Source organism: Panthera pardus, unplaced genomic scaffold (assembly GCF_024362965.1).
Source record: "Panthera pardus isolate Hobbes unplaced genomic scaffold, ASM2436296v1 HiC_scaffold_9, whole genome shotgun sequence".
Classification (NCBI taxonomy): domain Eukaryota; kingdom Metazoa; phylum Chordata; class Mammalia; order Carnivora; family Felidae; genus Panthera; species Panthera pardus.
Window position 1 is genome coordinate 7,641,042 of NW_026527024.1, and position 23,531 is coordinate 7,664,572.

General features: G+C 47.0%; 1 protein-coding gene across 4 annotated transcripts in view; it reads right to left on the bottom strand.

Moving 5' to 3' along the window:
- Nucleotides 1-23,531, bottom strand: part of PTPRN2 (protein tyrosine phosphatase receptor type N2) — an 814,681-nt gene that overhangs the window by 767,520 nt on the left and 23,630 nt on the right. For 2 of the 4 annotated variants that reach the window (XM_053898671.1, XM_053898670.1), the window contains exon 1: nucleotides 1,006-1,240. The exons of the other annotated variants lie outside the window; for them this stretch is intronic. In XM_053898671.1, coding sequence (XP_053754646.1) covers nucleotides 1,006-1,225 — 220 coding nt within the window. In that variant the 5' untranslated portion in view covers nucleotides 1,226-1,240. Of the gene's footprint in view, nucleotides 1-1,005; nucleotides 1,241-23,531 lie in introns of those variants that run through there. 4 annotated transcript variants of the gene reach the window in all.

Sequence of the window (23,531 nt, forward strand, 5' to 3'; positions counted from 1 at the left end):
AGGTGCACAACCTTCAGAGAATTCAGGAAAACATAAAACTGATGAGCCATTAAAATACCATCTTTGGGAAAATAACTGAAGAAATTTGTATCCCATGAAAGCAATCATAAAACCCCAGCCTCAATTCTAGCACACTGCCACCCCAACCATAATAAAGGACTACTAAGCTTGAACTCATCCTAACGAACCTGCTGCCTAAATATCTACCCGGGTTTGAGAAGCCAAAGTGTTCAGGGTGCACTTACAGGTTGTTCACTTACGTGAACAGAGAAGGCAAAACACCCAAGCAGTCCAGTCATTCCATTTCACAGATCATATAAACATGCTTGTTCTTAGAATCCGTTTACACTGCATTAAAAACTATGGGGTGCCTGGGTGGCTCAGTCGGTTGAGCGTCCGACTTCGGCTCAGGTCACGATCTCGCGGTCCGTGAGTTCGAGCCCCGCGTCGGGCTCTGGGCTGATGGCTCAGAGCCTGGAGCCTGCCTCCGATTCTGTGTCTCCCTCTCCCTCTGCCCCTCCCCCGTTCATGCTCTGTCTCTCTCTGTCTCAAAAATAAACGTTAAAAAAAATTTTTTTTAAATAAAAACTACAAAGTTAGAGGGGAAAAGGGACATGTCCATCCACAAACTTGACCCCCATGTTTGGGAAAGCTCCTCAGGAGAAGAGGAGCTCCCCGAAGTGCCCTGTCCTGGGCCCCCTGCATTACTACCGGTTCTGTCTGAACACTGAGCTGTTGTGTAGAGACCACAGGAGCTCCTGGAGCCCAAGGGTTCACAGGGACTCGTGCAACGAGGAACAGACCAATCAACTGGCCAATCGAGCAGGACGTTCCCAGCTATGGTGCTTATCGTCTTCGCCACCACAGAGCATTTACCAAGCTCTGTGAGGCACCCTGATGGGCTCTCTACAGAAAGCCTCAGGAACTTCCTCTCAAGATATGAACGCTGAGTGCACATATAAAAAACCCAAACAACAGTATGAATGATAAACTCCCACTGCCTACCTGTCAGCTTTATGCAGCCCCAATTGTAGAAGTGACCACTCCCACTCCTAGCCAGTTGACAGCACTTGCTGGAGGGACACCTCGCCCAGAGATGCCTGAAGGAGGTGTCCCTACCCATCCCCCAGGTGTCCAGTGCCTGGGCGCCAGTCAGGAACAGTTCTGTGCTGTGATGAATGTTCCAGAACTCACCACTGGACTTCTGAAAGGTGGCTTTGCCCATCTTGCCTCCCTCACACTACTGAGAGTTCTTCCCATCTCATCTGCAGGAGCGGTGCCGCTCAGGCCAGCCACTACAAGCCCTTCCCAGGACACACTTCTCTGCCAAGTTGGCTCTCACCATCCAGGCCAAAGCTGAGTCACTGCTTATCCTCACTGGTCACTTTCCCAACATAATGTTTGATCTCAATTGTGCCATCAGTACTCTGAAGGCAAGACATTGCGAATATGCTTTATTCCAAACGCCTTATCAACAAAGACCAAGAGGGACAATACACCTGTCTCTGCTACTCTGCAGTTAGGGAGAAAGAGCATGACAGACGTCAGACAGTGGACGAGCCACAGAAGGTTTTGAGGCGTAAGGAATGAGCACCAGTAGCAAGTGGGACTTGTCAACATGAAACACAACTCCCTCTCAACGCTGAGCACCCCACACAACCACCTCAGAGACCTGAGAGACTAACCAGGCCCCCGGAATTCCCGTGTGATCACCCTAACGATTTCATAACCTGGAAAGGTTAGGTTTCCATGGGTTTCTTCCCTGTGGCTCTTACTCATAGAACCTAAGGAAGTATTTAAGCTCCAAGTTACCTATAGCAAAAGTTTATCACGTTCCTTCCACAATACTGTCAAAGAAAAAAGTAGCTTCAGTCTCTGATACTCTTGGCAAAATAGTACAGTGGGAAACTATGGGCAGCCAACAAGCCTAACTTAAATCCCCACTCTATCCCCTTCAAGTTGGGCACCTGGGCAGGTTATTTCCTTGATCCGGAGCCTCAGTTTCACTTTCTGTAAAACAGGGATTTGACGACAGGACCTCACGGGATTATTGGGAGAACCAGGGCCTGGAGACAGCACCTGACTTTTTACATGTTTCTTACCTTTCTCCCAGTACTCAACTACCCTTAAGTCTTGCCCTCTCTGGCCCAACTGCCTGTCAAAGGCACAGCAAAGAGAGATAAAGCCAGAGGGGTGAGGAAGACTTCCTGAGGAATCAGACCCTCATATAGATGGCTCCTTCTCACGCATTCACATGATTATTTATTTAAAACATATGAAGACAATCATTAAGCAACTATTAAAAATGAGGTTATGAAAAGTTTTTCAATTGCTTAGTAAACTGCTTACATAATATAAAGTGAAAAAAGGATACAAATTGTATGTAGAGTATGTCCTCAACCATGTTATTTTTTTTTTTTAACCATGTTTTTAAAAGACTGGAGGCACCTGGGTGGCTCAGTCAGTTAAGCATCCGACTCTTGGTTTCAGCTCAGGTCATGATCTCACGGTTCATTGAGTTGGAGCCCCACATCCCCGGTTTCGGATTCTCTGTCTCCCTCTCTCTCTGCCTCTTCCCTGCTCATGCTCCCCCTCTCTCTCAAAAATAAATAAAGAGACATTTAAAAATAATAATAAAATTAAAAAATTTAAAAAGACTCGAAACAAATACAGCAAACCTTAATACAGTGGCCACACTTGGTGGTATTGGTTTTCGCTTCTTCATTCTTTACAGAATGTATAAATTTCTACCATGAGCCGGTGTTATTTTTATATCGGAAAAAATACTTCAAACATGAATAATCTAAAAGGCCAGTTCTGTAATAGGTAAGATGAACAAGGAAAATTAGGTTTTAGCTCACACCCAAAGGGTTAGAACATTCTAAAACAACCACATACCCAGCCCAGCCCCCAATCAAGTTTTATTGTGGTTGTTGTTGATGTGAGGCCCAAAATTTCATTGATACTGTCAATTAAAATAATGATCATGTCAATTAAAATAATAATCCTGGGGCGCCTGGGTGGCTCAGTCAGTTAAGCGTCCGACTTCAGCGCAGGTCATGATCTCACACTCCGTGAGTTCGAGCCCTGCATCAGGCTCTGTGCTGACAGCTCAGAGCCTTGAGCCTGCTTCAGATTCTGTGTCTCCCCCTCTCTCTGCCCCTCCCCTGCTCATGCTCTGTCTCTCTCTGTCTCAAAAATAAATAAAAACATTAAAAACATTTTTTAAAATAATAATAATCCTGACAGCACAAAAACTTAAATCAAAATGCCTGAAATGCCTTTTAAGTGAAAATCTTCACTGCAGCTCAGGGTTCAGGGGTGGGTAAATAGAAGCTTGCGGCATGAAGAGAAGATTTTGGATTTGAGGCTTTGACTGGGTTCATAATGTCGGTGTCGTTTTCAAGAAAACAAGCAAATAATAAGAAAAAAAACTACATACGTGAGCCCACTTGGCCATGTCTGTATTCTGCACCAGGTGCATAGGAGACCAACTGGGCAGTTGACTCATAATGGACTTCCAGCTCCACTGTCAACCCAGTCAGAACCCAAAAAGAGATGGGCAAACATCCTGGCAGTCAGGATCACAGGTGGAGACAGACAGGTACTGCGAAGGGCATGACTGTGTCTTCCCAAAATCGCTTTGTTGAAACCATAACCACCCTTCCTGTGATGGTCTCAGGAGGTGGAGCCTTTGGGAGGGGACTGGGCATGAGGGGTGGAGCCCTATGATGGCATCACTGCCCTTGTAAGAGAAAGAGACCAGGCCCTCTCTCTCCCTCTCCACTGAGTGAGCACAAGGAGCAAGACGGCAGCTGTCTGCAAGCCAGGAGGAGACTCACCAGTCACCAAATCTGAGGCCACCTTGATCTTGGACTTATATAAAGTGCCCAGAGTTGTGAAAAATTAACATCTGCTGTTTAAGCTGCCCAGTCTGTGGTATTTTGCTATGGAGCCCAAACGGACTAAGACAGATGGCTCAGTGAAATTAAGATCATTTGGAAGGCGTTTAATAGAGGGACTACTTACAAAGGGACATGGAGGAACCATGAAGACTACGGGGGACCTCCAGGTTGGCAGCAAATCGGCTGTTCATATCTAAGGCCCCAGAGGAAGGAGCTCGCGAACATGCACCAAGACACCACAGGGGGGCACTGAACTGCAGCCCACGGACAGGGCCAGTGGGGAGGTCACAGCTGGGAGGGAGCCCAGAGGAAGAAACCTCAGACTTCCTTCTTCCTTCTCAGTGCCTCCTGGTCTCCCACTGCCAGCAGACCAGCAGATGAGGGGCCAGACGGCAAGGGAGTGGCCACAGGGTGCACAGAACAGCTGTGGCCATGGGCAGGGCAAGGAAGGGCAGAGCGCGCCCCCAACACAGGGAGAACACCAGGCCACATCCTACCAACAAATCAAGCAGCCGGCTCTGGGCTCTTCGGCCAAACACTATTTCTTGCATAGAAATCTAAATATTGGGCTATATTACTCTATATTACCATTTTCCCTTGCCAGAACTATCAGCTTATTTCTTATTTAGCCCTCTGATAAATGACTGCTCTTCACTTTTATTTATAAGTGTTCCTTATAGTATTTGCCAGTCTCACCTTGACCTCATACATTTTATTTGTTGTTTCAATTTCTAGCAGAACTGCTTTTTCAAAATGCTGAAAAGTCGTCATGTTAGAGCTAACAAGAGAAAATACTGGTTTTGCTCCAGATCTATTTCTTTCGGCTTTGGAAGCAAAACTCTGGCTTCCCAAGGGCTGAAATGAGTAAAAGACCATGGGAATTCCAGTCTTCCTGGGGCGATGAGGAAACCGATTTGGACAGTGGCTGGCCACTGGACCACAGGCAGAATGAGAGTCGGGACCAAGTTTTTAGGGAGTCTTGTGTAAGTCGCTTTCTTTTCATGCTTCACAAAGCACACAGCCAGGACTGTGAACTGCATCTCATTTTGAAATTGTTTTCAAGACTCTTCTTTTGTTTACCAAATAATTGATGAGCACAATTATAAACATTTATTTTCCGTAGATTCCCTCCTAGCAACTGGTGCCATTGCTGCGCTGAAGTCATCCCGTGGAAATCCACTAATGGACAATCTCAAATCTGCGCCTAATTGTTTCATGTGTTCCCATCACTAATGAGGGTGTAATTGTAAGTTTCCAGAGAAGAAGCACAATGTCCTATATTTCACGATTCTGGTGTCCTCCAGGCATCCAGCATAATTCACCATATCTGTTTCAATTAATAGATGAGATCGATTCTGTATATGGGGTCTGATGCTTTGCAATGCTCCCTGGAATTTCACAAGAGATGGACCTCCCCATTCCCTGAGCACTGATGACAAAAGCAGGTGCCCTCCCTTAGCAACAGACTGTGCCTAGCCTACTGCTGTTCTGCACCCCTTCTCAACATGCCTGTGTCCAGTGCATGGTCCAAAGGCAAGGACACAGAGTGAAAAGGCAGGGACAGGGCCAGCTGACATTTGTGGATATGGGCTGCATGCCAGACAGGGTGCTCAATGCTTTACATCCTCATCTTATAACTGAAACAAGATTACATGAACTTGGCATTTTATTCCCATTTTACAGATGAGTAAAGAGATATGAGGCAACTCACCCAACTCACATGGCTGGAGACAACAGGCCAGGCAGCCTGGACCCTCAGGTCTTACTCCCAAACCTGAGCCTGGTGACCTGCTGGAGGGGAAGCAGCCTCAACCCTGCGGGTCGGTCCTTCCAAACACACCTGGGAGATAATCTTGGAGGGAACTAAATCACACATTCAAAAATATTTTAGGGAAAATAATGCTCTGGGTGTTAGCTACAATTTTCCACAGTTAGAAACTGCAAAGAGATACACTGGTAACGAACAACTGGCACGTTTTCCCACAAACTATTTCTCCAAATTTCATCTAAAAATATGACTATGAATTCAAATGAGCCAGAGAAACTTCTGAAATTTATATTCAGATGCACTAAGGTGTGGATTTACTATTTATCTTACATTTTAAGTGCCTGTGGCCGCAGGTACTAGCAGTGTTGGCGGTGTGCACTTACTTAGCTCAGGGTTTAAGCCCCTGCAAAAGTAAGCACTTCATCTCCACGGAGAAAAGAGCGTGAGCATGTTGAAACAGCACACCGAGCCGAGCACCTGACCCTGGCTCCCCACAGCCTCAACAGCAGGCCCCACACTGAGTCCTGCAGAGCTCATCTCTGACCGAGGAACCACGTCCAAGGCGCAGTGAAGAAGGCATCTCGGGGTGCGCCCTCCTGCGATGGAGGAAGGGGAGCACAGACTGTGATGGTTCACCATGAGAACGTTTCCTTCAGTTCCAGGTTCAAGGCAGAGCCATCTCTATGCAGAGCCCAGCCATGTCCGTCTGCTTCATCTGCTCTGGGCACCGGGGACATCTCACTGCTGAGCCATCAGTGTGGCAAAAATCTGGACTTCAGTTTGGTGTGGTTGGGACCAAGGCCCAAGTGTGACTGCTGCACCATGGGCACTCTGCCTCCCTCCCCGTCTGACAATGCCCAGGGGCCGGGGCTGCAGCTGCGCCCTGTCGGAACTGGCCCGCTGCCAGCCTTCTCTCTCTGCTGCCTTGCTGGTCCTTGATGCTGCAGCGTCCGCTTCAGTGTCACCTGCCATCTCCCCGGGAAGAGCCTCCCACCCCTAAGTCACTGACATCTCCTTTAATCAGAAGCCTTATTGGCCGGTGCTTAGCCCGAAGGAGCCGGCTGCAAGCCAAGCTTCCCTGGGGCTGTGACAAAGGTCGGCTCCCTACTTGCTAGTGTACAATGCAGGTTTACACATTGGGCCTCGGTGGGCAACGAGGAGCCAGGCCGCATAGACCCTCCATGATCTGAGGAATGGAGGGGTTTGTGCCGTGGTAAGGTCAGATTTCTGAGGAGAGCTTTTCTCCTCCCCAGGCCCCGGCATGCACCCTCAGGATATTTGGCAAGCACGGAACTTGGGGACATCTGGAACTTCACCATCCCTCACCCGGGACAGAGGCAGCCCACGAACCGTGGGACTGCAGGGCAGTGACATGGTCATTCGTGCCTCCCTGGGGACACCGAGGGTGCTCAAACACCTCCCACCACTGATGCCTTTTCCACCCTTAAAACCTCATGAGTTTTTCCTTTACTTTGGAATAACTGAACAAACATTCTAGGCCTACATCCATCTCCAGTGTTACACGCTCAGTGTTGGTCAGCTGACATCTGGTGATAATACATCACATCTATCGAGTATTTATTGAGTCCCCGTCACAAAGTGCTTTCCATAAATGACCGTATTTAATCCTCACAGCATCCTGCAAGATAGAAGTCTCATTTTACAGATGAGGCAGCCACGGCTGTGAGAGGCTAAGTGATCTGAGGCTGCACACAGCCAGTAACTGGTGCTGGGATTCAAATCCAGGTCTGACCCTGATCCTGTGGTCACAAAATACCTCAGGAAATAATACTCTCAGAGTGCCTGGCACTCCAGGTACTTCATACAACAGTTTTTCTGCCTCTCCTTTTGAAAACAAAGGATAAATGTTTTGTCATAAATGTCAAAGTGACTTCACTTGGCTTCTCTGGGCCATTTCCTCGCCTTGTACGTCTGAAGCGCAGACAGCGTTAACATGTGGTGTTGGTAACGCCATCGGCACCGGTATTTGGCATCATCATTCTGAGAACCCTGGGCTGCAATGACAGACAGCCCGCTGGGGTGGACCTGCCCAGAAGCACTGTAAACATAACTTGTCTGAAGTTAAAGTCCAAATGCCAGCAAATTCAGTTATTCTGCTGGATACTGGCCAGTCTCCCACCAGGCACTGCAGCCCAAGGGTCAATGCGCCCTCTCTTCTGGCACCCTCTGTACTGGGTCTGAGGGTCACTTCCAGGAACAAGGTGTTAGGCTCCCAAGTGAGGTGAGCACACACATGAAACATCATCATGACAGAAAACCGGCTTCAGTTCCCAGGAGTAAATATTCAGATTCCATGGCCATCTGGCTGCCATTTCACAAGCTCTTTGCAAAATCTGGCTATAATTCTACCAAGTCATGAACATTAGTTGATGCTTTTAAGGTTTAGCTAAGTGAGTTGAAGAAAATCAAAATACTTGCTAAAGTTCACCACAACTGAGAACCAAAAGAGGTTGCAATGCTCACAGAAGGAGAAAGTGTTATGGGGAGGGGCATCCGATTTCAGGGAAACCAGAAAAAGATAGAAGAACTCAAAGACAGCAAAGTTTTACCCATGTGCATGGATGACACGTGTACAGAATGAGATAAATCAGAACTGCTGTTAAATTATGGCTTATTACGGGGTGCCTGGGTGCCTCAGTCGGATGAGCGTCCAACTTCAGCTCAGGTCATGATCTCACGGCTTGTGAGTTCGAGCCCTGAGTCAGGCTTTGTGTTGACAGCTTAGAGCCTGGAGCCTGCTTCGGATTCTGTGTTTCCCTCTCTCTCTCTCTGCCCCTTCCCCACTCACTCTGTCTCTCTCTCTCTCTCTCTCAATAAATAAATGCATTTAAAAAAATTTTTTAATCATAGCCTGTTACATCAATTTATGAAGCAAACTAGTCTAAGCTACCTTAGACCACAAACACTGCTTTACTCCAAGAATTCATTTACAGGTACACCTGGGTGGCTCAGTTGGTTGAGCGTCCAACTTTGGCTCAGGTCATGATCTCATGGCTCGTGAGTTCAAGCCCCACGTCGGGCTCTGTGCTGACAGCTCAGAGCCTGGAGCCTGCTTCAGATTCTGTGTCCTCCTCTCTCCCTCTTCTCTGCGCCACCCCCCCTCGCTGTCTGTCTGTCTCTCTCTCTCTCTCTCTGTCAAAAATAAATAAAAAATAATTTTAAAACAACATTTAAGAATTCATTTAGAAACTACCAAATTATGTGCTAATTACTAACATTTATATATATTTCTCAAGATCCTGAAGGAAGAACAGGAGACAAAACAAAAAAGAAAAAGAAAAAGAAAAAAGTGTGTCTATCTGGCTTTAGTTTACATTCTTCAAAAAAATGAAACAACATATTTTCTAGATTTTTCATCAGTTCCAAAAACCCAGCATCCTTATTTTGTATGTCTTACTGATTTGTCATTCTTATCTGGGGACATCAGAAAGCTATGCACATACTGGCTGGACACACGGTCTGTTTGCTCTTGTACGTATCACTGTGGGTGAGAATAAATGGAAGCACAAAGAAGGGATCTGCCCACAGACATCTAGTCTAGCTGACGAGGAAGAGAGCATGAGACCTGCTGTGCTCCAGATCCAAGCTCAACCCAGCACACCTATCTTTCTTCTTCTAATATTAATGTTTTTCTCAGTGTGTCGAACATTAATGATAAAAAACTTCAAAATTGGGTTTTATACAATACTAATACACGCTGACAGCAAATCTGTGCCTTTAGGTTCTGTTCGTGAAGAAGGGCTCCTTTTCCATTTATCAAGGTTTTGTTGTGGAATTCCAGAAGTCTCTATGAAAAGAAGAGCCAGACACTGTTGAAAATCCAAATTCATCAAGCCCTGAAGTATGAAGGGCACTGCCTGGGAGGAGACCCACAGTGGGTAAAGGGTGTGCCCCCTTTGACGGCCCCACACCACCCCCCCCCCCAGACAATGAGCACTGTGGACTGGAGGAAAGGTATGAAAAAATGCCCCAAAATCACATTTTCAAATACTGTTGAGTCACAAGGTCTACTGAGTAGACTCCTTTGTCAGAGTTCATTTGAAGAAAAGATTCTTCTGCTTTAAAAACCCTCGTCTGTTCAACCCATTCACTTTTCAAACAAGACGAGTGAGATCCAAAGAGATGAAGGTGTAGCCGAGGTCCCTGGCCAAAGCTTCCATGTTGGCCTTGCTTGCCAGGCACAGCCCTCTCCCACCCTTACATCCACGGAAGCCTCTTGGGAAAGTGGGTGAAGAAATGGAAAGAGTGAGGGGAAGGCAGTCGCCCATGCCCCATCACCACCCAAAACGTACCCCTCTCATCATTGGTTTCATTTCACAAAACCCTCAAAAAGATCCACATGCCATATATGTCTCAATATTTTTGTTTTTCATTTCCCTTTTTATAGTAACTGAAAACACCCTGATATATAATGAAAAAGCAGGATTGAGAGGAACTGCATTACCTGCATTCAAGATGGCAGACTATTTAAAATCATAATATTGGCACTGTAGGACATGCAGATACGAACATGAGCGTACACGAAGTGCTGCATTAGCCAAAACCCCACTGTATTTGTGTGTGAGGCCTAACTGCAAATGTAACGAATGCTATGAAATATTTAACACAGATACTCAGAGCCCTGCTCATAGGCCACATCAAGCTCCATTCAGGGTACTCAGCTTGTATTAGAGGGAGCGGGCAGCCCTTCATGTGTTGAATCTGTAAGTGATCTCAGAATTTATCAGAGGAAAGCATTGGGATACCTCCTGGAGTAAGTCTTTGGTGTTCTTCACCCAATTCGTAACTTGAAGAGCCTATTTTACTTCCTATATAATAGCTTACCTCTCATTTGCAAAAAGCACAGTCAAGTGTGTGGACTGTTCCGGGCAGGGCTAACTTATCACGACCCCTCCTCAATAGTCTCTGAATGTCCCTGTGGGAGGAACACAGCCCTCCTCCCCCACACGATGCTTATCACTGGACACCAGAACCCATGTTCACTGAACTCGGTACACTCCTTCCCCAGAAGGTACTCCCAAGTTCCAAGACCTCAGAGAGGTGTCAGGGGCCAAGGTTCCTTGTCTTCTTCAGGTAGGAATAAAGACCAGGGGTAGAATGGTGTCTTGCTCTGAACCTGGCATTTAAAGAGTGGGCTGCACAGATGTCACCCTGGACTCCCCATTTTCCACCACAAACTTTCCAAGAATAACAATAAATCTCAGATGATGAGATGGCATGCTGCCCTCAGCTGCTCATTCAAAATGTGCAGCACCCTTCCACACCTCCTGCGAAACTTGGTTTGCCACTGGACAGAATGCCCGTCTCCACCAGACACTTGGCCACTGTCGGTCCCCATTGCAGCCAGGACCTTTCTCATTATCTAGTCAGCTTTGTTTGAGAATTTGATGGGTCCCCTTTCCCAGCCTTTACTTAAAAGTTTTTTAAATTCATCTCACCACCATCCTTTTAAAGAGTTAAACAGGAATAGTTTAACTCCCCAGTTCTTAGTACTCAACCCTCTATCCAGCTGAGTAACATCACAGAGCAGTTAGACAAGTAAAAACATGTAAAAAACATTGAGTCAGCTGGCTTTTGGGGGAACTACCATTCTGCTTCCCATCTGGCTTACATCACAGGGACACCAGGAGGCATGACGAGCAGGTGGCACACAGCATTCCATCATCAGCCTTTCCAGGCTCAGGCCACCACCACTGAATCAATGCCCAGCTGAAACCAATGATGGTCAAAAGGGTAGGCACAGCCACTCACTAATTCCGTGTCAGTGTTTCATCAAATACTTCATCTATCCCCAGAATAACTTGTCAGACTACACGTAAACTCACCAGGAAGATTTCTCGTCCCTTACATTAATTCTACTTTCAAGTAAAACTTCATGGCATCATTTCTTTCTGTTTTCTACACCTTCCCAGGATTGATATGGTCACTTTTCCATAACAGATTGGTGTGGGGGGGGCCATCTCAAAATATGATCCATTAGACTGCTTACTGGCCCTTCATGCCAATGAATGAAGAGGTGCAGCAACGTAAGACCCTCAAGTGGGGAAATAGGAAGCCCACAGTCAAGGAGTGAGCAGCAAATTCTCTACTGCTCCAGAACCACTGTCACCCTGGCATCTTATTATGTCTCTTTTTCCTTTAAGACTCTCAAATTTTACAAGATGTAATTTAGCAGTATTTTCTTGCGAGGGCTACAGACCACAACTAGGGCAGATGCCCATAAACACCTAAGCCAGGTGAACTGGGGCCCACTGGGCAAAGGCACAGGACCATTAGGCTGGACCTTGCCCTCCACACCCTCACTGTGAGGGACCATGTGTCCTTCTTTGTGCCTCTGGACACACTTCCACCATATAGGGTTCAGTTCTGACCTGAGGCCGACGCAGTGAATTCTTCCTCATAAACTCAAATGTCCAGGGGTGGGGACTTTGCCCAAACAGAAGTGCATGATCAGTTTCTTTGCAATGGTTCCTTGGATCAGCCCATATAAACTATGTAATCTGGTGAGTTTTTCTTTTTGCTTTGGCTGCCAGGAAGAGCAGAGCTCACTTGAACATCAAAACACTGCTGTGTCACCACTGTTAACAAGGCATCTCCATTGTAACTGAAACATCTGCACTCCAGACCTTTGCCAAAATATTTTACCTTCAGCAGCCCGCAACTGAACTCCAGATGACTAGCTTGCTGATGGAGATCTTTTGCCCCACTGAGTCGTTCCAGTCTGCAATGTGCTCTTCATTATTTTATTTACTCTTCCCAGTCTTAAAGGGTAGGCACTGCAGCCCCCCATTTTCCTTTTGAGGCAACGTAGACTCAGAAATGTAGCTTGAAAAGGGGCATTTCAGGGACACTTGGCTGGCTCAGTCAGTTAAGGGTCCAACTCTTGATTTTGGTTCAAGTCATGATCCCAGGGTCGTGGCATTAAGCCCTGCATCGGACTCTGTGCTGAGTGTAGAGCCTGCTTGGGATTCTCTCTCTCTCTCTCTCTCTCTCTCTCTCTCTCTCTCTGTCCCTCCTCACATGCCCTCCCCTACCCCCCTCACACATACATGCTCTCTCTTGGGATTCTCTCTCTCCCTCTGTCTCTTTTTCAAATTAAAAATAAAGGGGGGGTGGCATGTCAAGCACTCACTCCAGGAAGAGCCCCAGGTCCTATCCTAGTGCCCAGTAGGCCTCAAGAGAGCCATACCCAGAGACTCCCACCATCAACCTAAGAGAGTTCACCCAACAAGTGGACAGCAACATGGCTGGAGGCTAACATCCAACCTACTTCATGGTTTAAGGGAGATTTTCAGATGGCAAAGGAGCACAATAAGAAATGAAGGGTCTGGAAACTGGCTGTGTCCTTTTGGGGGAAAGTAACAAGGAGTCATGGTTATTTAATTCACCCACTTGGGTGAAAGGTATAGAGGACTTGGCTTCAGTTCAACATATAGAGAACTTTCTAGCATCTTGAGATTTCCACCTGCCCCAGAGATGGGAAGTCCCTGCAGCATGAGCTTTGAGCACAGCTTCTGACCTTGTAATAAGTCACTGCTGGCAACATGTAAATGCCTTTGCAGGTATGTCCAGCTAGCTGCCCTCCATGTCCTCTGCAAGCAAGTGGTCACTGAACAGACACAGCCTCTGTCCCCTAAGTAATAATAAATGCATTATCTCTGAGGTACTCAGAAGGCCAACTAGAGAGGAAAGCGACTGTGGAATGACCCTGGATAGCAACTCCAGCCACTGGCCCCACCCAGAGGCCCAGCTGTCCCCAGTGCCAATAGCCAGCAGGGGTAAGGGCTTGCATGCGACTTCTAACCTTGGGGCCACCATCATCACACAATCACTCTCCCGGGGTGGTATATGTAATGGGTATGTATGAGGAAGGTAGATCAGGCATCCCTAATGCCCCCACCTCACAAGTGACAGAATCCAGAACAAGTGTGGGAGGACACATAGCTAAGCAGCCTCCAGAATTCACAGTGCTACCCTCATGCCTGATTTTCCCATCTGCAGACCCCAGAGTCACTGTCCCCAAAGGTTTCTTCCTCCTACACACCGCAAACCAGCATGGGGAGTCGATCCCATGGCATTTAGCTGTAGGCAGAGAAAGTCAAATTTCTTTCTATTGCTTGATTTATTCTTGCTTAGTTTTCTTGGAGACCAGTGACCCTTAGAATCGCTCCTGTGATCTGCTAATGGGTCAGGCAGGCAGCTGATTCATGTTCGAAATACAAGGACCCTTTAATGAAAAGTACTCCTAGGAAAGTTGAGTTCATGGCTGTAAGCCAACATTCCCTGTCTGGCCTCTGAAGCTGCCTCAAATGTCTTACCTGGCAGCACTGCTCCATCCGCAGTATTGCAGACATTTTTTAAAGACTGTACATCAAGACTAATCAAAATGGCCTGAGACGGTCATGACTCCTAGGCATGACATTGCCCACCCACAGCACTGGGTACCCAGGAGCAAGTGAGAAGCCCAGCAGGGAGTGGCATGAACTCAGATGCCTCCAGGCTGAGGGCCTCTCTAGTGCCCAGACCAAGAAGAGGCAGTCACTACCCTGGCCACCACCTAGGAGGAGACAGGAGTGATTGGGCTGAACCAGGAAGGGAAGCTTTGGGATAGTACATTGTAATGAATGAAACTCAGCAAACACCAGAACCTGAGGTCTGTACTGACACCATCTCCTAGGAAAGACCTTCCAGAACCCTCTGCCAGGCTCCTCCACACGGCAGCAAAACCCCCTTCACTCAGAGAAGGACCAGCCCTCTGCCATAGAGCCATTCTTTGATGTGGGGTGCAGCAGTAGGCTGGCGCCCAGGAAAGAGGCCCAGGGATGGAGTCTAATGTTGATCTGTAAATTCTCTTCATCCAACACGAGGACAGGCATGTACAAACAGGACTTGGATTACCATGGGAGAGGAAGGAATACTGGGTAAATAATGTTTGCATGAATGATTCAGCCTTTTTTTTAAAGAAAGACAGAATCTTGTTCTTAGAAACGAAGCTGACATGAACCTCCCATAGTGAGTCACAGGTGGATGGTTTCTCCCACTACAGTTCGTCAGCGAATGAAGTCCCTGACATTAACTGAAAACCTGTCCCGTTCAACCTGAGGTCAGCCAGATCCAGTGCCCAGCTGGGATGAAGCAAAGGAGGGTGCTGTGACAACCTGTAGCTGCCTTGGTGTGACCTGGGTCTCAGCAGTGTCCAGGCAACAGCAGCCAAGACCAATCCCGGACATCCCTGCCCAGGTCTCTCTCCTGCCAAAGAGCCCATGGAGTGGGCGTTCTTGTCCCTCCATAAAAATCTATTTTTAAGTCATATTTGCACTTGGAATGCAGAGACAGAAAACAGAACAGTTGTCCCTCCTCCCCAGTTGTCTCTGCGGATCCAATTCCTCTGTAAATAATGCAAGGGCAGTGGATTCACAAAAGGCCAACAGATCTAGAAACTCCAAGGGAAGGAAACCCGGAGGGCACAAAATACGGCCTCGTATCAGTTACAATGACAGCACTGAAACAAATCTAAGACCAGCAAAGGCCAGGCAGCTGGGAACGGGGCTCAGGCAGCCACTTCCTGGCTGGTCCCCACAGACAAGCCCTCCACCTGGGACACCCACTGTGCAGGCCAGGAGAAGGTCTGCTACTACTCATCCAAACTGACATGGAGCTCACAGGCTATCAAAGGATTGTGATGAGACCACAGGCATACGGCTGTAATTAAAAATGTACAAGGGGCACCTGGGTAGCTCGGTCAGTTAAGCATCCGACTTCGACTCAGGTCATGATCTCACAGCTTGTGAGTTCGAGCCCCATGTCAGGCTCTGTGCTGACAGCTCAGAGCCTGGAGCCTGTTTCAGATTCTGTGTCTCCATCTCTCTCTGCCCCTCCCCTGCTCATGCTCTCTCGCTCTCTCGCTCTCTCTCTCTCTCTCTCTCTCTCTCAAAAATGAATGAACATTAAAAAAAAAAATGAACAAGATAAAGCACCTGCTCATGGTCCCTCAGCTCCAGGAGGCTGACCTCATCACACCCTATATTCAGACCACTCTCTGCTCCTGCCCCTCTGTACCCCAGGAAACCCACAGAGGCTGCTCTGGCACCAAGTAACCCAGACCCCTGACCCCACCCCTTTCAGCTCAGCTGCCAAGGCTCTAATGCCAGTCCCAACCATGGCACCTCAGCATTCCCCATGGAAAATGCCTCTGCAATCCTACGACCCCCCCATGGAATCTCCTAAAGACCATACAGGCGGACCGCAAGCAAGCTCTGTCTCCATGGATGACTCGGACAAACTCTCCTATCTCCTGTCTCATCTCCTCTACACAAAGACCCACCACTCATGGATATGCTGCCCCGTGGACAAGCTGCCATTCATTCTTCCACATGTTGGGGGAGGAGGAGCAGGATGACAGTGAGGAGAAGAGGGGAGGAGAGGGGAGCAGAAGGGGTACAGAGGGGAGGAGGCCCACAGAGCAGGGAGAGGTGGGAAAGTGTTGTGAGCACAGACTTTGGCCACAGCCCATCTGGAACAGGTCCCAAATCTGCTGCTGTACTTCCTCATCTGTAGGCTTCCTCATCTGTACAAATGAATTTATTGTGAAAATAAAAAAAGAAAATGCCCATAGAGCTTTTCAGATTGCTGTAAATGTTAGTTACTATTATTGAGTGCATTTTAAAGTATACTTCTACAACTTTTTCTACGTAGCTGGGTTGATTTGACTCGGTGCTTGTTTTAGGAGATATAACCCTTTCTCTTAATTCCCCATGATGGCACGGGGGGCTGATGTGAGCCAAGACTGAGAGCCTGAAACCCTGAAGTGCTTCCATCTCTGTCTGGTCCAGGAGGAATGTGAGCCTTGAACAAAGGCCCAAGGTTGGGATTTTTCTCCACTGCCTGCCGTGGGCCCAGGAACTCCGGCAAGCTAGCTCCACTGACAAGGCTGAGAGCCAAGTGATTCTAGGATCACCTTCCAATCACAGGCTTTCCTATGAACCCTCCCTGTCCCCAGGCTTTTGGAGCTACAGCCAGACCCCAACGTGGCTCTCATTGGGAAATTGTTCATGAACACCTGATGCAGCATCTCTTAATATGAGCGGTTTCTGAGCCTGAAATGAAGCAAGCCCCTTAGTTAAATAAACACCCCCCTCTACCTGCAGGACATAAAATCCCAGATAATCCACAAATCATGCTGCAGGGTAAGAACAGTCAGATTTAGCCAGAGAACTCTGCTTACCCTGCCCCACAATGAGCCCACAGGGCACAAAAGTCCAATCTGCCTCAACAATAAAAGTCAAAGAACTATCAGGGATCAATGTAAGTGGGCTCTCCATTCCAGAGTGACTGAAACCAGGAGATGACAGTAAAAGCCACAAAACCCACCAAGGGCACTGGTAGGGAGAATGGCAGAGGCTGCCCCTGAATTTGGGAGCGGTAGATTTAGGACAGACAAGATGCAGAACAAGAAAACCCAGCAGGGTCAGGAAGAACCTGGCTTCTTGAGGGTGGGGACTGCATCTGCTGTCTTTGGTGTCCAAATGCTCAGCCAAGCCCAGCATGCAGGAATGGTCCATAAACATGGATGTTCCAGAGATAATTCCAGTTTTCTTTTCCTTGTTTTTATTCTCTTCCAAAGAACCTATTATGGGAAGAAACTGTGGTCCTGCCCTGGAAAGCAGAATCCTCAGCCCTGATTCCCCAGCCCCTTGGGAGCACCATAGGAAGGTACTCTATGAGTGAGCACTTTGGACCGTCCTCCCCTAGAGATCCAGAGTTAGCATTCCCGGAACTGTGCAACGCCTGGCATCAGGCTAACCACTTAACAGAAGCAAAGCAAGTTGAGTTGTTTTTCCCATGTCTTCTGTGGATGAAAACCTCATCAGTCTGTTCTCTTGGTGAGGCACTAAAGATGAGGGAGCGTGAGGCAAGCTTGGGGGGCAAAGCAAAAGCTAGCACCCCCTCCCAGCCCAGGTGGGATCTGTGTGATATTCCTTGGACACTCCCAGCTACCCCAAAACAGAAAAGGACAAGACAAACAAACAAACAAATGGCTAAACTGATAAGAGCTTCTACCAGTTTACCAGAAAAAGGCAATCCCATCATACCCTGAAGTCCAGAAAATCCCTACTGTCTTAATGTTAATACTTTGCTAGAGGGAAAAACAACCTTAGCTTGACAAAAGCTAGGCCTCCAGTAAGTCTTCAGCATGTGACAGTCTCTTTGAAAACTCCCTCTTGGCTTTATCTCCCTCGACTCCATAAAATGGTCACCCCCCACACACACACTTACTGGGCAGCTCTTCCTGCCCACGGGTCCTGTCCCCAGGCTTTAATAAAATCACCTTTTTGCACCAAACATGTCTCCACAAATTATTTCTCGGCCATCAGTTCCAGACCCCACGAACCCCACCATCACCCCAAAGCTTCATCACTAATCACCCACCCCGCCTAGGCCTTACTACTGTCCACCTGGCAATGCCCCTCTTAAATAACTCCTACAGGACAGTCACCTTCAGCCCAGTGCTAATGCTGCATTCTTAGAGTCCAAGCTGATGTGTTTGATCGATCACCTTTAACCAAGACTCACCCCATTCAGCTTGGTCCCCTGAGTATAGATGCTGAGGCCCAAGGTCACAGCCTTCCAGCATTAGCCTTTGTCTTTAGTGTACTGCCCCTGGGGGGTGTCTGGGCAACAAATACCATCAGTGGGCCCCAGGGATGAGGTTCAGCATGGGCACCCAGAGGGCCATCTCCACTAATGTTTTCAGGCACCAAAAACAATGTAAGTGGGTCTGAACCAAAGGAGCTTGTTAAAGCAGAGATGCCAACAGAGGCCATGAAGGCAAGGTGAGGAGCAGTGTCCATAATCCAGCACAGAGATGAACAGGTTCTTCCCCTCACTCAGGCCAGTCAAGGATGGGTTCTGGACCCTCTCTACACATCAATACAAGACAAGAAAAAAGCAGTTCTGGAATCCTCTGAAGGGCTCTCAACTTCCATGGGCGGAAGGCTCCCCGACCAGAGGCAGGAAGCTCCCATAGCATAAGCAAAGACACCAGGCCCAGGAGGAGGAAGAGGACATCTTCTCTTGCATTGCTCATTAATCTTCATGACAAATGGGGATTTCCTTACTACTGTTATTCTGTAATCAGAAGAGGAACCTCATGCTGAGATCAGCCAATACATCAAAGCAGTATAGGTCCCAAGGCCCAGAACAGCTCAAACCCAGACCCCTGATGCTGACCACAGGCCCAACAGGGCAGAGGCACTGAGGGCTGAGGGACCGACTCCCCAGAACCACCCATGGGAATAAGGTCTGGTTCTGAGATAAGATTTTTCTCTCACGTTTTCTTTGTTCTTCATTAACGCATTTAAAAAGAAATAAGTCATGGGGTGCCTGAGTCGATTAAACTTCCGACTTCGGCTCAGGTCATGATCTCATGGTTTGTGAGTTCGAACCCCACATCAGGCTCTGTGCTGACAGCTCAGAGCCTGAAGCCTGCTTCAGATTCTGTGTCTCCCTTTCTCTCTGCCTCTCCCCTGCTCATGCTCTGTATCTCTCTGTCTCTCTCCAAAATAAATAAATGTTAAAAAAGAATTTAAAAAGATAAGTTACATATTTTACATTAGAAACTAATTTTTATTGCTCTCATTACACAGTGTTTTCCTCAAGTAAACAGAAGTAAGGGCACCTGGCTGGCTCAGTAGGTAGAGCATGCCTCTCTTAATCTCAGGGTCATGAGTTTAAGCCCCACATTGGGAGTAGAGTTTACTTAAAATAAAAAATACATACAAACATACATTTTAACAAATAAGTAAATAAATAAAATAAAGAGAAGTAAAAAGAAGATAACAAAATGCACTCCCAAGTCCCGCTCATATACAGATACACAAGACACCATGAATATATATATTTTTTAAACCAGACTGGGTCAGATTTTTTTGAGACCTGGTTTTTTCCCTCTTCAGAACAACATAATCCCACCTTTCAGGCCAATAAATAGCCAAACAGGACTCCATTACATAGGTATGTCCATTCATTTACCCCATTCTCTCTAACTGAGCATTCATTTCCAATGACAATCATGGCTGTTCCATTGTTGGAAGGCCACCAAACAACCACACAACACATCGTACAGACACGAGAAAAGTCTTGACATAGAACTTAACTAGGCTTCTGTTTTGGAATGTGGTCCAGGGGGAGGGAATGCCTGGCCCTCCAGGGCATGTATTGTCAGGCCTTTACGACTAAGACCTCCTTCTGGGGAACCTCCCACACCAGGTTCCCATGGCCCCACATCCCCATGTTCTCACACTTGAGGGACATCAACAGAGAATGTGTGTGGGCCAACTAACCCGCTGCTAGGAATCTAGGTCCCCAGAACCCCACAAGGCCTGCAAGTCAAGATAGACTCTACAAGGACATCCAAGCAACAGGGATATGTTATAAAACTAAACTCACCTTGCTGCTTTCTTTCCATTTACATATTTTAATTTTTTATTGTGTTAAAGAACACATAACATAAAAGTTACCATCTTAACCATGTTTAAGTGTACAGTCCAGTAATGTTAACTCTACGCATATTGTTGTACAACAGATCTCCAAAACCTTTTTTCCATCTTGCAGACATGGAACTCTGTCCCCCTCCCTCAGCCCCCAGTGCCCACCCTCTCCTTTCTGTCTCTAAGAATCTGACAACTTTAGGGACCTCATAAAAGTGGAATAACACAGTACTTGACCTTTTGTGATTGGCTTATCTCACTTAGTATAATGTCCTCAAGGTTCATCTATGTTGTAGCAGATGTGAGAATTTCCTTCCTTTTTAAGGCTGAATAACATTCCATTGTTTGTACAGATCATACTGTTTGCATAGAACAATCAATGCATCTGTGGATGGACACTTGGGTTACTCCCACATTTTAGCTACTGTGAATAGTGCTGCTATGAGTATGGGGGCAAGATATCCTGCCTTCAGTTCTTCGGGGTATATACCCGGAAATGGGCATATGTTGATTTTCCATTGTGTGGTTTCTAATGATTTGTGAGACACTCAGAGTAACAAGTAAATGTCTTGACCTAGCCAAGCGACAAAACAAAGGTGTTTTTTTTTCCTCATTGATTGTTAGATGAAAGTGGAACTGATATTTATTGTGAACCAAATAAGAGCAGAACTCTCAGCTTAACAATGAGAATAGGTGGCCTTGCTCACTGCATGTTTGGGATGAGGCAGTTCATCCAATGACCCTTTGATGTAGGTCAAGCCACTTGCCTGGCTTTCATATGAAGAAACTTACCATATGCAGCAGTAAAGAGGACAGAGCTCTGTATATGAAGCCCTTCGAGAACAGAAATCGACAGGCACAAACTGTTATCCCTGAAGGTAGAGCTAAAAATATCTGGCTTGACAAAAAATGAATGGAAAGCTGCACCAAATGTCCTTAAGAGAAGTCAGCTGTCTTAACTCTTGTATCCTTCTAAGGGGCAAACAACTATCATAAGAACTCAGAATTTGCATTCCATTAGAAATCTTGCCCACACAGTGTTCCTTCAGGTGTGACTGGGCATCGATTAATTGACTTGATGTTTGATGCATCCAGGTCAAAAAGGTTCACTGATCCCGACATGCAGTAGGCATTCCGTAAGTGGGAGTTGCTCTGTTAGTGGTGAATGGGCAGGGTCTAGGAGTCATGAGCCCTGGGTTCTAATTTTAAATTCCCCCACCCTTGTAAACTTGACCAAGTCAACAAATCTCAGAAATTCAGAGATTAAGTGGATCAGGGCATCCATAATTATTCCTGTAGTTCCTTGAAGCCAGAACAGTCTAATGGTTCTAGAAGTAACAACCCCAACAATTCTCTTGACATTTCAGGGTATCTTTCAAAATTACAAATCTTGCAACACCTATCACTATAGAAAAGCTAATGACTCAGGTCTAAGAGGTAAACACCTGCCTGGGAAACAGGTCCCTGGCAGCCATTTGGGGAAGGGGTTCTCCACACAAGCCTTCTTTTTTAACACGGGAACGTATGCTTCTGTGGACTATGGCAACCTCCAATACCTGTACATTTTCTTTGAATACAAAAGGCTTTTTTAAAGAAAAGGCCAAATGGTCTTACACGCACACCAGCAGGTTTTAGTGTTACTTCGTTTTTTCTTTTAAAGCAGGCTGAAACTTTTTCCTGATTCCCAAGTAACAAGGGTTTTATTGCTTAGTTTATCAGTTCTAACACTGTTTCAGACCTCACTTTCTTAAATGTGGCCCCAGAAATGCAAACTTGAAAGTCCAAACTTGAATCAGAAACTGCATTTTAACATGCCCCCCACCCCACCAGCTCTCAATTGGAGAATCCCTATGCAAGACAAGACACTCTCAAGGGGCAGACAGCCACTTCTGAAATCATCGACGTCCCCACTGCCAACACTTGGCTGAAACTCCACAGTGTGGGTGATCATGGTCACAAGAAAGGAGCCTGAAAGAAGCTCACAGACCAAAGTCCCTTTAGATATGTTTCAACAGGGGGGAGACCCTCAAATCTCCCTCTCCCTGGTGCCAAATGGATTAGCAAACAAACCAATGGACACATGTCTTAGGATTTCATGACCCCCCGTACAAGTCTTCCGAGGTGGGGACAGGGGTATATAGCCCTACGTCCACCTTCCCTTCCCGTGAGAAGTGACCATGAAATCAACAGTGACAACAGCAACAAACAAAATCGAAGTCAGTGCAGCGACACCCAGGGCCTGTCTGCATTACGACACCCCCTCCATCTCCCACAAATAAAGTCAGCGATATGTTAAAGCTCCTGATTATTAATAGTCCATTTAGCACTTTAAAAGCAGCACCGCTGATCCTCGTGTGGATGCCCTGTACACTTGCTCTAGATGCCTAAAGAAGAATGTGTTGAGTAATATACCATGAGAGTGAAGCTCTTCGATTACCACTGGTCTTAATAATTCATGAAGTGCATCTTCTGTTGTACCACCAACCCCACGGGTTACACAGACTTGGAAGGCTCACAGCAAGCAATTCAGGATCGATGATGGGATGAACACTGCCAGCAGCCCGTGCCAAAACATAATGGGAGTAGGCTCAAAATCCCACATGTGGACGGAAGTGGATTAACTAAATACCAAACCAAAGACATAAAAAGCCTTCTTTATACTGAGTACAGGTCCTTCAAAAGCACAGAATGTCTCCCTGATCCTTGCCAGCATCAGCAGATAGCAGAGGCTGGAAGCTCAGTCTTTCCCACATAAATGTCCCCTCAGAAAAGAGTGGTCCTCCTGGCTGCAGAGGAACTGCCCACCATGGCCAACCCTCATGCACAGAGAACCCCCTCTGCTTTGTGCAGACAAAGAAGGCATCCACCAGCACAGAGGGACCTGAGAGCTTGCCAGCAAAACAGGACTGCAAACTCGCAGCTAAAGACCTGGGCAAGGGGAGGGTCCTGAGGTGGAAAGGCAGAATCTCTATGACTGATCATCCAGCATCAACTATTCACCAATGGCCTATTCCTGAACCTCAACACTGCAAAGATCCAAAGGGAATGGACACAAGGGGGATCAGGAAGAACCAAAAGCACAACAAAATACAAGCCTGTTCATACAGCAGTTTGCAAATGATGATGTTTCATAATCTGAAGTTTGGGTGAGGCGGTGCCAACACCCAGCTGGTACAAGCTGAGAAAACAACTGGGCTGTAAAACCCTGGAAATACGACTTGATTACAACAAACATTTCTCCCAAACAGAGCTAATTACACAGGATTCAGCTGCTCCTGGTAGCTCGAATAGGAACGCCGGACATGCATTCCTGCTTCCAACATTTGGGCATCCTTGTAGGCTCTGGCC